This window comes from Brachyistius frenatus, unplaced genomic scaffold, assembly GCF_029030835.1.
Source record: "Brachyistius frenatus isolate BFR_SWC_R1_liver_20210118 unplaced genomic scaffold, ASM2903083v1 Contig_119, whole genome shotgun sequence".
Lineage (NCBI taxonomy): Eukaryota > Metazoa > Chordata > Actinopteri > Embiotocidae > Brachyistius > Brachyistius frenatus.
In genome coordinates this window covers 872,732-890,000 of record NW_027210718.1, presented here as the reverse complement: position 1 = coordinate 890,000, position 17,269 = coordinate 872,732, and the positions used below count along the sequence as shown (strand labels likewise).

At 40.8% G+C, this 17,269-nt stretch overlaps 1 protein-coding gene across 1 annotated transcript in view; it reads right to left on the bottom strand.

The window, feature by feature from the left end:
- Positions 1-2,976: 2,976 nt before the first annotated feature.
- Positions 2,977-17,269, bottom strand: part of fam20ca (FAM20C golgi associated secretory pathway kinase a) — a 41,037-nt gene continuing 26,744 nt past the window's right edge. The window contains exons 4-10 of the mRNA XM_069713504.1: positions 10,509-10,601; positions 7,924-8,039; positions 6,193-6,373; positions 5,937-6,046; positions 5,699-5,780; positions 5,372-5,431; positions 2,977-4,841 (exon numbers count right to left, since the gene is read on the bottom strand). Coding sequence (XP_069569605.1) covers positions 4,583-4,841; positions 5,372-5,431; positions 5,699-5,780; positions 5,937-6,046; positions 6,193-6,373; positions 7,924-8,039; positions 10,509-10,601 — 901 coding nt within the window. The 3' untranslated portion in view covers positions 2,977-4,582. The remainder of the gene's footprint in view (positions 4,842-5,371; positions 5,432-5,698; positions 5,781-5,936; positions 6,047-6,192; positions 6,374-7,923; positions 8,040-10,508; positions 10,602-17,269) is intronic.

Below are 17,269 nucleotides of genomic sequence, written 5' to 3'. Positions count from 1 at the left end.
GAGCAAGGAAGCAGGAAAAGGGCCTCAGAAAACAAAAAGTGTGTCCACGGTATATCAAATTATCTTTTTGTTGTTGTTGATCTCGGAGAGATATTATCACGGTATTTCAAGTAGTCCATATGAAGCAGGGTACTCATTAGTTGATTCAAGTGTCAGTTATATATATATATTGTTTTTGTTTTTGCTGTGCCTTCGTTTTCTAGAAAAGTGAAAGCTACGCAGGCGTAATTCAAGTTCACTGATGGGGGTGGGGGGGGGGGGCACGGGAGGTGTAAAGGGTCAGGGTCATCGAGGATGCAACCACACACACCTCGGATCAATGGGAAGCAGGACAGGAAGGGGGGGGTTGCTCTCTGTTGCCATAGAGATGGGAGGACAGTGGTGTTGGATACTGTTACTAGGCAGGAGAGGCTCCCTCTGACTGAGGTGAGAGAACGTGGGGTGGTCTGCTGTGGTGGGTAAACAACATCAGAGATGAGTGGGAGGGATTCCGATTTTTATTTATTTATTTATTTATTTTTTTTTAAATAATCCTGCTTGGATAATTCCCTCTGGTCAGGTGCAATATAATAGGTCTAACTTTGAGTGAATGACAACGGGAAAATGTTACTAAGTGTGCGTCGTGTTACGATAAAAATAGAATAAAAATAAATACACTCAATCCAAAACTTCTCACAAAAAGATCAAAAACAACACTTTAGAATTGCACAAGTCTCCTGCCCGACCTAGTGGCAGTGCTATTAATTACAACAACATGGTGGGCTGAAATTCACACGGTACACACACACACACACACACACCACATTTCCCTTTTTCAAAATGACATCTATCGTCAACTGGTTCCTGTTTTTCTTCAACTTTTTCACAAGCAAGTAAGTGTGGTCACGTCATGACAGTTTATGCTGATGTAACATCCAACTGAAGCTGTCTGTAGCCTTTTTTTTTTTAATCATGAAGTGGGGACCTTGAAAACTAGTCAAGCCATTTAAAAAACAACAACAACAACAACAACAACAACAACAACAACAACAACAAAAAACACAGCTCATCACCTCGAAGCACAAAGTATAATTCACTGGCCATAATCTCTATTTAGGACAACAAACAGTGTCACCTCTATGCCATGAAACCAGCTGAAACATGAGCGCATGGCTCGAGTGCCACCTAGTGAAACATGGCCGTGATAGATTATTTTCCTGCGCTCAAGTAGATAAACTGTACTGTGGCGCACTCTCCTGGGGAATAATTGGTATAACTATATTTATTGTGAACAAACCAGCAATAATGAATCCCGTGATAAAAAGTTAGCAGTTTTTTTTTTAAAAAAATTTGAATTTTTTTTTTTAATGCAGTTGTGTTTAAGCGAAGAGACATGACGGTGTTGCCACGTGAAAGCCAATATCCTCATCTGATCTCCATTATAGCTGATAGCCGATACATAGTGTTTGTGGTGTAAAACATAAAAATTTTTTGTCCCGTCGGGGATTAATAAAGTATATACCTACCTACCTACCATAAACCTGGTTTCAGCTCTCCTGTGTCTCCGGCTCAGGAAAGAGAAAGTGCTCTGTCTGCTCAGAGTTGGCAGCGAGAAATAAATCGTTACCATACAAAGCAAATTCAGGACACAAATAAACCCCACAGCTACCACAATGATCTGCCTGTCTTCACCTCCTCCATCACTGGGACTGGCCATCCGCTGGCCCAGATATACATCACGGCGCTGGCCGTGGTGCTGTCCACGGTACTGTGTTGGTCGCACCTTCAGGACTGTAGCATTCCTTCAGCACCACGGACAGCGCCTTGGTACTCTGTTACTACAAAGGACATAATCACTGTTCATTTAGCACCACGGACAGCTCCTGAGCAGTCGTTTAGTGATGATGACAGCTCTGCGGTGTTCCTTCAGCACCACGGACAGCGCCACATGTTTCATGTCCACACTGGTAGCATGTAATCAGCTAAATATTTTGATTTTAATAGACAGACTGATCAGGCTTTTTAGGATGAGAGAAATGTTGCAGCCACGTGTACTTTTAAGTAGTAAAGTAGGCACTTTTATCTTCTTACTGTTCTGATATGGTAGTGGATTCAAATTACAGGATGTTCAGCAAATATGTGGGCAAACATATTTTCCAGTGACTTGGAATTTTATTAATTAAAATTTGGATCCATTAAAAAACAACAACAACAACAACAACAACAACAAAAAAACGATGGAAAATATACACTATACTGTATACTGCCCCCAGGAAGGGATGCTGTTAGAAAAAGTCCTCAAACCACCACATTTATTTATTTATTTATGTATTTTTAAACTTTTTAAAATGTTAAACTTCCTCATTTTCTAATGTTAAATTGGAGGGAGTCCAAAATCTAATTTTTGGGATAATAAATTAATTATTTGTTTCATTATGAATAAATGATGAGAGAAAATATTTGAATGCTATAATGACAAATAAACGTAGGCTCAACATGAAAAATGTGCTGTGTGTCAAAGCGCATGCAGAATTGACTTACCTTTATTGGTTAGCAGTTAATTTAAAATGTGAAAGCTTATTATTGCTGCAGAGGTGTCGCAATCTTTACTTATAGGCCTACAACATCTGCATGAATGAAGGAATGAAAAAAGCCAATTTATAAATGAAGCATCTGATAAATTTACAGTTGGTTAGTTTTTCCTAACTGTAGTGTGTGCTGTGCTTTTTGTGTGATTGAAGCTGCCCATGCGTGGTTGAGTTAGTTAAAAGGTCATGATGATGATGATGATGATGATGAAGGAGTTTTCTTGTGATATTCTGAGGCTGGATGTATTTGACAGAGGGATAAATACTTTTCGGTGACCTCAAACCTTTATTATTCTATTATTATTATGTGTTCCTTATCACCCCTTCGAACCAGCACACCCATTCACTTCCACTCATGCAGAACATCTCACACATCTGCTGCCGCTTACACAGAGAAATGAGTCCTCACTTTTGGTTTTTATTGCACACTTTAATCATTTAGTAAACAGATCTTCACAGTAACAATGCAAGAGCAGAAAACAGAAGCAAATCACTGTGCAGTGCAGCTGGATAGATCTTCAAAGTATTTATAGGTATTTACATTGAACATATGAAATCAAGGAACAGTGCCCATAGCTATCCCTGTGGTTCGATGAGGCTTTTTAACCCTTATTATCACTTCTCAGACTTAAAGACCAGCCACCTTTTCGCACTGTTTGCAGCTCTGTGAATCCTGTCAATACTGCCAACCCAAAAACATTCAAGTACTGTATTTCTGTCATTGCACAGGTACTGGGTTAGCCAATACACAGGACTCTCAGGAGGGTTCAGAAAATTGCACTGGCACCACTTCCATCCAATGTCCAAAATCAAACAGCTTTGTAGCTTTTCTATCATCCGAACATAAAAATAGCACCCAGAGGTATATCAGTTTTAAATAGTATCCAATTACTAATATTTCCCAATGTTTAAAGCAACACGGAGCTGAACCAGAACAAAGTTATGAAACCTTTTTCATTCTTTGTGACCCACCAATAAATAGTAATTTGGACATGAAATCTCATCAAATGAAACAATATATAAACTAATGTTTTGCATTACATAGACTGTAAAATGACATCAAAGCAAACAATACTTATGCTTCAGGTCCGCTTTAAATAATGGTTCCTTTGAATGGATTTAACACTAAGAAGCACATCAGTGTGGAGTCCAGTCTTTACTATTAGAATATTTTTGGTTTGGTAAAAACTATTTTAGTATTGTTGTGTTGTGCTGCATGATAGTACAAGCTAAACGTTCAGGGGAGGTGGGAAAAAAATACAAAAAAATGAGGGAAATAAGGCAAAGTGAAAGTACTGTTTGAACTGTAGTGTAAAGTGGTTGCACTCATATTTATGCTGTTCAGAAGTATGTAAGAGCATTTTTTAACCAGCCTGTTTTAAGTCTGTACCAAAACAAAAAGCTTGTAATAACAGATTATAATGAAAACACACTTTTTGGAAACTGTCACACTCTCCTGGGTGTTTGTGCCAGGACTGATTATATCTTTGAAACATTCAATGAACTCATTGAATTCTGACATGTTTTACAAGAGGAAAAAAATAAACTTTCTCAACCTTTTCATACATTGTGATAACTGATAAAGCTTCTTGTCTGACCATGTGCTGCCCAGTCAGTGTAAGTTTTAATTTGGTTATGTATTAATTCAACAAAACGCATAAAAGAAATTGGTACCCTCCAAATGCAGAACAAATAGGAAAGAAATCTGAACACAGCAGTGGGTCCTTTATGTCTTATACAACATCTGATAAAACAAAAATACATCTGTATCTAACAAATACAAAGCCTCTGTGTGAGCACAGTCTTTTGTGGAACTTGTGGACATTTTCTTCGATATAAACACACTTAAAAGCAGTTTCCAGAGAGGCAATGATGGCAAGTCTTGGAATTCACTGAATTCAGCTTGATATCAGAAGTGGGATTTTTGGTGTAATCCCATTGGTTGAAGCGCCACAGATGTGGTCCATTGGCTATGTGTCATTTGTGGCACCCGTCACCCTGGAGCCTCGCCCTCACTACCTGTGGCCTGGGCCCCTGTGGGTGGCTGTGTCCCCGAATAGATCTTCCTCCACGACATTAACGTAGCCTTCTTTCTCTATGCAGCCTGCCAGCACCTGCAGCACCAGGCGGAGTCTGCGGTCCATGGCCTGAAGGTGAGGCTGGATGAGGACAGGGGACAAGCGGTCACGCAGCAGAGACTCCTCCATCAGGGAGCTGAGCTGGTACTCCTCTTTGGCCAACAGTTGGAGACGCAGGTAAGTGGACTTCCTCACCCTGGAAACAAGAGGTAAGGAATGTTTTTTTTTTTTTTTTTAACTACATGTGTTTTTAACACAATGATAAAAAACAAAAAAAACAAAACATGTATCTGCTAAACTAGTGAGCATATCTGTCCAGCTAAAACAAAAAAATAATTTTATAGAACTGAGCCTATTAGATATGATTCTGTCACTCAAGTTGACATGATTGAGCGTAGCTCTCGACAAATGCATGAAACTTTTAACCCCTGAGGAGAATTAACTGCCCTGCACGTCTTCATTAATCTCCGCACTGGACTCCTACATTTACTTTCTATGTACAAGAGACCGAGTGGCGGCAATACAGGACCTGTCAGGTCACAGAAAACAGATCAACTCATGCACAGATCTCCACAGTACATTTCATGGCAACCTGGTCAGATGTTGTTGAGATGTATTCCTCTGGACTAGAGTGTTTGAAGCGCTGATTAGGTTCCTTTCCGCTGGAAGGAGAAAGAAACACTGCCTCTACTACAAAGATTATTCAAAGACAACCAAAAGGCTGACCTGCAGCACTGGCTGAGAGGCACCAGGATGGACAGTTCATCATGGGAGTGTTTTCCAAACCTACAAAGATGAGGATAACAATCAAAGGATGAATTATCACAGTTATGTAATTTGCGTTTTAGACTGCTGACAGTTGTAATGAGGCCTCTTAAAGGTGGTTCTTTAAAATATTCTACAGTGAGCAGATAGATGGCAATTTATCGATATTATTTGAATGACTGAGTAATACCTGATACGAACACCTATCGAAGCTGTTGTTGTATATTTGTCACGTGAGTGGATAAAACGTTTACTGGTTGCCATGACAGAAACTTGAAAGTAGTTTACCCTCTTCCGTTGTCGAGATGAATGATGAAGGTGTCATTTCCAAACTTCTCGAAAGTTTCATAATGATGACGATCCATGTTACCTGGGAGGGAAGGGTAGAGGAGAATGGTGAGAAAACAGGATTCAGTCAGGACACTTAAGTTAATTAATCAGTAATCAGAAGAGAAAAAAAACATCCTTTTGTTCCTCTCTTAGTTGAACACGTTTACATGTCACACCTAATTTATTTTCCTCTTACCCATTAAGAAGTCAAAGATGGTCATGTCCATGATGTTGAGCAATCGAGTGCCACGGTCGTACGGAGGCGTCTGCTTCACCTCATCGCAGTAATCTGGATCCACCTCCCACCTGAGAATAGGCAGAAAATAGGCTTGTAATTATAAAATAACATTTTAAAATGATTCAGTAATCGGGCAGAGATTCTTCTATTGCCATGTGGTGTGTCATCGCTCACAAATGTATGAATGGTGGTGTAATTGGTGTGACTTCCTTACTCTGCTTTCTTGCGTTTGTGGTAGGAGCGTCTCCAGGGGTTTCTCCAGGTCTTGCGTTTGGCCAGGTTCAGGTCTGGCAGGAAGGCTGCCAGTGAGCCTTCAATCTGGTCCGGTTTGCCACACAGAGCGTGCTCAGTGGAGCAGTAGTAAGAGCACTCGCCGTAGAAGCAGATGTTATTGGCTGACAAAAGAGAAGCGAAGAAAGTGATTCAGAAATGCTGTCAGAGAGGAACAGGATGACGTGGCTTGTGTATTATGTACGCCCGTGGCTCAGTAGAAGTAGCGACACATGGAGAGAAAATGACATTCGGTGGTGACGGAACAGGAAGTGCGGATCCTGCCGCAATCAAAAGAGAACCAGACTGTTGTTTATCCACGTGTCGTACCTGGACACAAGTTTACATATTGATTCGGTTAACTTTCCCATAGTTTCAAAAACATGACCTCTTTAAGTTTAATATTAAAGTTGTCCGTTCCATGTTAAATATATTATGAATAATGCAGATCCAATCATCACTGTTTCTGGTCTCGGCCACTGTCTCATGATGGCTTTTCCTGCCAGAAGTGCTTAAAATGCAGAATGGGTATTTCACCTATGAGATAACACGTTTTCAAACAGAAGACATCTTATCTAAACTGAACCTTTAAAGAACCTTCATATAGAACAAGAGCAAAATATGTGACAATGGTTTGCCTCACCACTCTCAAGCAACCGCACACTTTAGTCTAACGAGTCTTTTGAACCTGATGAGGTTTTTCAGCACGACTCTCTTCATTACACAAAGTTTTAGTTCCTCTGGTATATTTAGATTTCCTCGCCTTTCCCATTTCTGTTTTGCATACAGTGAAAATGTAGACCCTTTTAAAGAGTTAAGATGGTGTTCAAATGATGCCGGACTTGGAGAAATCTATAAACGTTATAATTGTAATATACTGCTATACTGCTATTTCAGGCTTTTAAAAACTCATTATACACTCAGGGTCATGGACATCTCAAAACATTTGACAGCTTATTTTTAAATGACTTTGTAGTGTAAAACTGTTCCCTAACTTTAGTAGCAGAACAATCCACAGATCTCCAAACAATAAATCAGAAATCCCCCTGTTATTGCCTCTTCAAAAGACTTCTTCTGAGCAAAATAGTCTCTTATACCAAAATAAGACCTCATGTTCTTTTTTTTTTTTTTTTATTAGGTAAATTTTTGTTTCTTTATTATTAATTCAGTTACTTCTGAATGATTTTGCTTCTGCATGCTTCACTTGTAATTTATTTCTAGTTCGGATACATTTATTGATGTAATTCTATTTTGCACTTTTAATATATAATTTTTTTTTCTCCCAAAATGGTATAGTTTTATTACTAATTTGTCTGCATACACAGTAAGAGCCTTGTAATTCCTGCACTGTCATGCTTTTGACTGTCTGCGGACTTACAGTGCCACCATGTGGAGAGTTTTGGCTATGGCTTTATTTATCTTAACATGTACTACAGTCCATTCGTAGCATTTTCACTGCCTTGAAGAGCAGGCCAGGGCAGTAACAGACTGTCCCACGACTGCAGGTGCATTAACCACTTTGTGTATACAGTAACCCAGTTAACTTGAAGTAGAAATGTCCTACAAGAGAAGACAGTGGGATATGATTGTCCTGTCCTCTTTCCAAGTTGGAAGTGTGATGCAGCCAGATGGCTACATCCCTCTGCCAAACTGCAGAGGCTGGCAGAGTCCCTACCTGGTGAGATGAAGAAGGTCCTCCACAGCTTCTTATCACGTGTTACATCTCGGATCTCCCTTGTCATGTTGACAAGTCGTCCCGCCACTGGGGGCACCCTCCGAAAGTCGAGGATTCTAGAGACAAAGGGAATCATTCAACATTTAAACACAAAAGGCTGGATCGGCAGATAAAACAAAAATAATTGTAATTCTCATTTGAAACAATGAAGCAGTGCTGCTTGCCATTACATCAATATTGTCATTGTGGCAGATTGGAGGATTAGTTCCAGATTTTACACTATGTTTACGACTTTATTTTGCACAGAACAGATGCCAAGCGGGAAGTCCCTGAAAACGGAGCACCTGCTTTGTTTTTATGAGCTGCTCTGGACTTTCCCTGAATATATTATCCGCTATCATACCTATAAATCTACAGAAGCTTCATGAGAAATATTTGGATGTGAGGAGGCATTAGCTCCATCAACCATTTTCATTCTGTTCCCTCAAACACCATAAAAATTTCTCTGATATAAGAAATATAATATAATATGAAAAGGGCCACGTGATGGACTGGCGATCTGTCCAGGGTGAACCCTGCCTTCGCCCAAAGTGAGCTGGGATAGGCTCCAGAACCCCCGTGACCCGGTTCAGGATAAAGCGAGTATAGATAATGGATGGATGATATAAATAAGCTGTGCCTGTGCATAATAATATAACTTGCGCAGTGACAAAAGTTTTTATATTTGAACTACTTTTGTTGTTCGGTTGCGCAGCTCATGTCCGCTTTTGTCTAAATAAAGATGGCCCAAAGAAAAAGTGAGACATCAAAATACCTTTTCTTCATAGAAAAATTATATTTAGTGATTTCCTATCAAACTTGTCAGCACGCGAAGCAATCTGTATGGTCTCAGCATACGAGATATATTAATAATTCATCATCTTTACAGTGCTCTCTGCCTGTGTGATTGGCACCAAAAGCACAATCTATTGAAACTCTGCATCCGCTTCTGAGCAAAACAAAAGATGGAAATGATGCCTGTTTTCTTTTGTCTTCCTTTCCCACGTCACACACTCAACGACACCACAATGTGCAGCATCTACTTCATTATGTCTAACCCTGTGTATTCGGATCAGGTTTGGTCTCCTGGGCCTAAAACGTGCAGTCCTCGCTCTCCCTTTCTGTCTCCACCCCTTGGTCTCTCTTTCCTTTCTTATGCTCCTATGTCTGAACACTATACCTATTCAGCACCTGTTTAGCCCGTCTCACTGTATGTTTGCTTTCCAAATGACCCTGACCCATTTGAGACTAAAACTAAGCCTCCTGGGAGCAGCAGACACACAGACAGACTGGCTGAATGGAACAGAGTTGGCGAAACTTTAGCCTACAGAGAGCAGCATTCAGGAGCTGCAAACTGCACCGTCATGGTAGGTCCCGGCGACAAAGGAGCACCTGTGTGTGTGTGTGCGTGTGTGTGTGTGTGTGTGTGTGTGTGTGTGTGTGTGTGTGTGTGTGTGTGTGTGTGTGTGTGTGTGTGTGTGTGCGTATTTGCCGTGAGAGCAAAATCAAGCTTTTTATTTGTGTGCACTCCGCCTATTACAGACCCCTGAGTCACAAGGAGTTCACAACAGATGGTGAGATAGTACACAGGCAAGGAACAGAGGATAAAAAAAAAAACACCGGGAGATTTAGAAGTAATTACTGGAAAGCAGCGATGTTAACCGCTTCCCGGGAATATTCAGGATATTTTGGTACATTTCATCAGAACTGTTGAGAAGTAGAATTCAAATTAAGGGAGGTTTTGGCCGAGCAAAACAACCTCCTGCTCTGCATTCCTGATTCAGTATGAAGTAATAAACGAGCAATAGTTCAGCCTGGTATCCAGAGGCTGTCCGCGGTTCGGGCAACTGGACTGTAATTCAGAGGCAGCCCCGCATGGTGCACGCAACCTAAAAACAAACTGCTCTTTAGGGGTCACACAGGCACCTCCCTGCAGCACTAAAACCATGTTCTGCTGGTAATGACATGCCTGTGATATTCCTTTTTGGCTCCCATTTTCCTGCCCACACAAACACGTGACCCCTAAAAAAAAAACCCAGAAAGACTGTGTGTTTGTGAGCATGTGTGAAGTAATTACCATGACCTCTGCAGAGACCATAAGAAGCCTTCGCTATTAATCATTCTCCTCCAGAATCCCAAATTATCATAACTGATTCTCGGCTCCTCTGTTGAGACTTTTTTTGTACCTTGTCAGTTGAAGTCCTTAGAGTCAAAGGATCATGTTGAAATCAATATACTCAGCAGGCAAGTAGAGGAGATGATCCCTGCTCTCGGTGTGTTATCTAATCCCTCGTGTACTTAATCCCATTCAGATTTTCACAGTTTAAATCCATTATGTATCACCTCCGGTTCATAATGGGGTCTCGGTGTTGGTAAAAACCTGTGTGTGTGTGACCTGTCATTGTTCCTGGAACTAGCTGTGAATGAGGATTTGAAAACTAGAGCGCTCAGACAGGAAACAGATCATTCACGGAAAAAACAAAAACTATTCCAGCACAAAATGTTTTGTTTTTTTTGGGAAGGGGGGTAAAGATGGTAAAACTTACCTGTCCAAGTGAAAAGCTGCAATCTCAGCATTGTGCCTCTCAAAGTCGGAGAAGTAAAAGAAGTCTGGAGGCGTTTGCTGCTCCCGGGTCTGCCTGAAAGATAGTGGTTAAAAAAACATGAGCAAGATTTTTTTTTTTTTTTTTTTAGTCAAAGCTATCCCTCTCTTTTTAATGCAATTTCTCTGTACTCGCATATTCTAGATTTCTGTGTTTAGATAGTAGCAGCAGGAGGAAATATATTACTGAGGCTGAATAAAAATAATTTCTATATCATATTGGCCGTGATCTGTAAAATGTCTGTTAAAATTGGAGGCTGAAAGATGAGAAAGTAGAGAACGTGAATTCAAACAGCGTCCTGTAGCTCTCCATCTCCTCAGGAAGAGGATGATATTATACCAAAAAAAAACCAACAACAACAGATTTTTCAAATCAGATGGGATTTAATTTGAATAATGCAGCCTTTTGATTGGAGACATTCCTGTTCCTGTCTGTGCAAATCTCCTCAGCCTTCCTCACATTCTTGCTTCCTGCAGGGTGAAACTCATCTCAGCGTCTGCGTCCCTATTTTTTTTTTTTTTTAGGACAGAAGCTGACGCGTGTGACCAAAGCCTGTATGGACGAGGCTGCTGAGGGGAAGCTGGATGAGGTTCTCGCTCACATCCTGCAGTTTTTCTCAGCAAACACACAAAAACACTGCCGCGCACATCCGGGAGATGTGAATCTCTGCCGACCGGGCCGGGGATCTCAGTCAGGAAATGCGAGAAGCCTCTTTGTGTCTCTGTTTTTCCTCTGACCGTCTGATCACCCGTCTGGCGGCAGGATATCATCTCTCCAATTTTGCTTACTTGCTTTGTCTTCCTCTCTCACGCAGGTATATCGACACCTGACAATAACCTGCTCTGCTTGAACACCGTCAGCTTAACCACACGCAGACTCAATGAATGCCGCCACTCACTGTATCCCCTCCTGCTCTGTCCTCTTTTATCTCCCCCCCTCACCCCCCGCCACCCCCTCCCAACACTAATGGTGTTTTTATTTTCAGGGTGCAGAGTGGGGGATAACAGATAGCGTGCAGATGGAAGGAGCTGAATAAACAGTAACAGGGGCTCTTGGTTTTAAAAGGTGAACTTGTGAGCTATGGCACTCAAAGCACCTGTGACACACTTTGTTATCATTCAAATGCAGCATGGTCAAAACGCTTTATTATAGAATACCTGGGTCTGGGAACACAAAAAAACTGCAAACACTGAGATAGGAAATAGTGGCTTTTTTCTTCATGTTTTTGCCATGAGTGGCACATAACAGTTTTTACTAGTCACCCTGCACTGTAAAGTCCGATAGAGAGAGGGTAAGTTATGCGACCTGCGTTGTCATGGCAACAGTAAACACGATCTTAAAATACAGTTCCTATTCCTGGTTGGAAACGGGAAGTGAAGAGCACCCAAGTCTCATGTGGTGAACCATCCATCCAAGCCCGCTGCCTCCTAATAATTTATATAGACATCAACTGAACTGAGTCGCTTCTGCGGGACACCAGAGTGTCATTGTTTATACAACAACAAGAGATCGCTTCACTTTAAAATGTAGCCATGGGTCACCATAATCTCCTTGCACAAAAGACTTATGGGGTAATTTTTTTTTTTTGACATTCTAAGTTAGTTTGGTCTCTCGTCAGTCACTGAGGGAATCCTTTGATTTCAGTCTGTAACCATATTGACGTATGCCCTCTAAATCGTTTTGACCACGTCTGATATTTCCTCTTCTGGTTTCCAACTTTCCACTCTGCAAAATATGTAACATAAAACATAAACCTGACTGACACGCAATACAGATTTGGTTGCCATTGTCACCCAGATGTAAAATGTAACTTCCTGTCAGGGAGGGGAGGGGGGAGCTCCTTTAGAATTTTGAATGTATGCAATGGCCGGTGTTGTGATGTGAAAAGCCATAACAAAAATATACCCACCAAACGCACACGCGCACGCGCACGCACACACACACACACACACGCAGACCCACACGCGCAAAAAACCCCCCAAAAAACCAAATCGAATTTCCCCTCAGTTACGTGCACGCATACTTTATCAGTGAGTGTCCTTGATAATAAAAAAAGGCCTCTTTATCTGAAGTAGAGTGTGATTAGGCTACGGCAGATGTACTGTATGTAGTTCAGCAGAATCTCTCTCTCTGTGTGTGTGTGTGTGTGTGTGTGTGTGTGTGTGTGTGTGTGTGTGTGTGTGTGTGTGTGTGTGTGTGTGTGTGTGTGTGTGTGTGTGTGTGTGTGTGTAAAGTGAGGAAGTTGAACTGCTTGCCTATGTGGACTCAATTTGTGCTGACTTGGCAGATTTAAGGCTCTTTCATGAGCTTAGACCTGCACAGTGGAGGGTTATATTAGAGAGAGAGATGTGAAAGGGGAGAGGGGAAACAGCATGACGGCTATGATCCCAGACTCTACATACAATCCTCTTCTCTCTCTCTCTCTCTCTCTCTCTCTCTCTCTCTCTCTCTCTCTCTCTCTCTCTCTCTATCACACACACACACACACACACACACACACACACACACACACACACACACACACACACACACACACACACACACACACACACACACACACACACACACGTACACGTACACACGTTCCAGCCTGGTGATGCATAGTTAGTGACAGAGAGAGGGAACTACAAACAAACCCACTGAGAGGAAATCAATGTGTCAACCACCTCCAGGTCACCTTTTGCAATGACACTGATGAGAGGAAGTCTCTTCACATGTGCAGCATACAAATGAAACAGTATGTAGTTTGTTTGTTTTACAGCCAGGTGGCCTGGGTTTGTTATAATGACCGGGATATTCAGTCATGATTCAGCCTCACCATCGATGGACAAAAGGACCAAAAGCTACAAGTAAAAACAGAAAAAATGAATCCTACACAGTTGCATATCAAAAGTATTCAACCCAGCTGAGTATGTAAAAGCTTAAGACGTTTTTTTTGGGATAATACAGCCATTCAACCCTTGTTTATTACTGCTGTTTATTTACTAGTATATAACTTTTTTGAACTTTATATCAACATTGAATTTGCCAAGGGACAAAGGAGCTTTCTGAAAACCTAAAAAAATAAGAAATTATTTCATTACAACCAAAATTTCCAAGACACAGTATCATACGCAAGGTTAAGACTCTAGGCGAGAAAGAAAGAGCCAAATATCTCAAAAGAGAATCAGTTGTTTGAAAACAACAGTTGAGAAAAACCTGGTATTTCTGCCAAAAGACCCGCAGCAGGAGGACCTGATGAAGGCAGGAACAAAAGTACAGGATCAGCGCAAACTATAAGAAGACCACTGAACAAGCAAAGACTTATTGCCTTGTCGCACTGTATTCTCGGCCAAAAAAAAGTACATAAAGACTGACTGAAAGATGCAAGAAAAACATCTGGATAGAGATTAGAGTTCCTGGAGTCTGTTTTAAGGAGGGAATAAACTGGAAATATTTGTGAGAAACGACCCATATGACAACCATCCCAGCAATAGCGGTGGGTACATCCTGTAGCCGGGGTAATTCCTGCTGCAGGAGCTGGTAAACTTGTGATTGGTGTCATGGATTGTTTGAAACACCAGAACATTTTAAAGAAGAACGTGATGGATGATTTGAAGCTTGGTAATCATGAACTTTTCCCAAGATCTCAAGCATTCGTTCAAATTAGTCGAAGATCAGTCAGTTGAATCTAATTGAAAATCTTTAGTGTGATTCAGAGAAAGTAGTGGCAACATGGAAACCAACGGATATTGGTGAGCTGGAAGCTTTTTCGCAGGAGGTATAAAATGATCAAAAATGAAGTGTAAAGAAATTACCTAAACCATTCTGGGTCATTAAGGTAATAGGATATTATTTCAAATTTGTATTGAGGAAGGTTGAGTAATTTTGCCTGTTGGCCTTTTCTGTAGAAAATGGAATTATTCTTTAATATTACTATTAGGCTCAAATATACAGTATTAAACATTCCTACATATTTACAGAGGCTTTATTTTAAATGTTTTCATTACATTTCATTCTCATCACTGGGAGGATCTCGCAGGTTAAAGAGGTTGAATGATTTTGATTGCAGCTGTGGTTTCTACTCCCACTCAGCTTGTGCTGTAATGACATTGTGATACTGATCCAGCATATAGTGAAGGAGAGCGAGAGAGAGGCCGAGAGGGGCACGGCAGATCTGTCATCTATTGGTAATCCACAGCAGATTTCAGCCCCCCCACTGACAGGCTTCTTTGTCTCTGTCTGGCCCTGTGTCCTTCGCTGTAGGTGGCTGAGAAGAACACATGGGCATTGCTTTGCTTTTAGGATAGACAATATGAAGCCTGGATAAATGCACCACACACGTATATATATATATATTTTTATATTTAATAGTTTTTACTGTTATTTTATTGCTTTCCTGTATCTATAAATGCTGCTGTAGCGAAAAAAATGTCCCTTTGGGGATCAATAAAGTAACTATCTATCTATCTATCTATCTATCTATCTATCTATCTATCTATCTATCTATCTATCTATCTATCTATCTATCTATCTATCTATCTATCTATCTATCTATCTATCTATCTATCTATCTATCTATCTATCTATCTATCTATCTATCTATCTATCTATCTATCTATCTATCTATCTATCTATCTATCTATCTATCTATCTATCTATATACAATCAGAAATAATATATCGCTAAAATAAAGTCATATTGATAGATTCTCCTCTTATCAAAATGTTTCTGATAGATTTTTCAATTAATTTAGAAGCCCCAAGTTCCCATTTTCCACCAAACCCAAGACTGACCAACACATAAACACACACACACACACACACACACACACACACACACACACACACACACACACACACACACACACACACACACACACACACACACACACACACACACACACACACACACACACACACACACACACACACACACACACACACACACACACAGCAATATATAATTTAAAATGATCACCACAGTGATTGTACTGAGTTGTAGCTGTCAGTTACAATGGCTAAGCTAGGTGCCGACAGTGGACATTTTACTGTAGTCCAGGAATGGTTGTCATATTTTTCTGAGTTTATAATGAAACTCTGAGTTTTGTATACAAGCTCCGCCAACTTCAGATAAACCATGACTCCATCTATGTATTGAAGGAGGGCCAGATTTCCAAATCGGGTTAAACTACTTTCTAACAGCCTGAACAGAAAAACCACATGATTTTTCAAATGTGCAAAAACCCATGTGATCACATGTGGCAACAAGTCCACAGCATCACATTGGACTCCAGCGGGATTTTCTAAATGAGAACGGGAATTGTAGTTAAAGCACATTACAGTAGTAAAAAAATGAATATGACTCAAAAATAGACAGAAGACAAGAGGAAAGTAATAGAAAGAAGGTTTAAGAATATTACACCCTGCTTAGTGTTTTCGAACTTGCTTTGATTTACCAATCGTGTGGCTACAGTGCAGCCAAATCAAATCCCCTCTGTTCAGCGTGACCCTACTTAACACCAATTATCGAATATCCAGCAGTCTCTCTCCTCTGCTCGTCTTCTCCCTTTCTTCCCACTTTTTCTTTTTCCGTACCCACATCCATGGAAACATCCCACCGCTGTCGTTCCTCGGTTTTTCCTTCCCTCCTCAGTGTTACACCTCCTGTTTTTTGTTTTTTTTCCTCTTCAGTTTTTTGTTTTTTTAACCGTGCAATACAAAGAGAGCATCTCGGTGTTTTACAAACAAATTTACCAAACATATATGTTCTCCTCCCTCTTCAGATTGATCATGTTTTCAAAAGAGCAGCATTATAGTATGCCTTATTCACTGTGGGAACAGTCCACTCAAGAGTCTTTTTAGTCAAGGAGGGTTTTTGAGAAATGCAAGTGATTAGTGTGATGTATTCAGGACACTCGTGGGTAAATAGCAACTTGGAGTGCGCTCACAACACCTCTCAAGGTGACAGACAGGTGGAGGGACGGAGGACCGGAACGAGAGATTGGGAGATAAAACCTCTTCAGCCTGGTGATTTGTGTCGGCGTGTGTTTGTCTGTCAGCTGCACTACACGCACAAGTATTACAGAGAACACTGTCAAGGCTCTGTGTGCGCGCACGTGTTCACATCTGTGAACAGCAGCTTTTTGTGGGGCATATATATATATATTTTGAGTGCATTCCTGACTCGGTGTTGGCTTATTTTCCCTTATTTTCCTGGTACACTGGTATCGGAGTGAGATCTAAGATCCCAGGGCCCCGAGGTAGCTGTCTAGATTGAATTTCAAATCAATGTTACACAAGTTGTGTTCTAGCTTCAGCTATTTTCAACATCGAGGGTGAGACACCGCCAGGAGGGAAAGGCGAGTCATCTGCATGTGTGGGAAGCAGTATGGGCGATATTATCATAAGAATGCTTGGGAAGAGACACGGCTTGAAGAAGATTGATGATGGCCTAAGTCAGTGCTTCAATTTCAAAGGTATTGGATACTCACGATGAGGTGGCAGGCAGTGTGGAATTAATATGAAGACGGAGCACGTTAATCAGTGATCAGCTCTCTGCTGCAGAAAATGTACCGTTCATGCAGAGGTGCAAATATCTATTGGTATCTATCTCTCATTACTACAGTGTGCACCAGAGAGTCATTAATGAGCTCTGTAAAATTCTGAGTTATTTAAACTACAGCACATGATGTTTTACTTTTAGTTGCACATTAAATGTTGTTC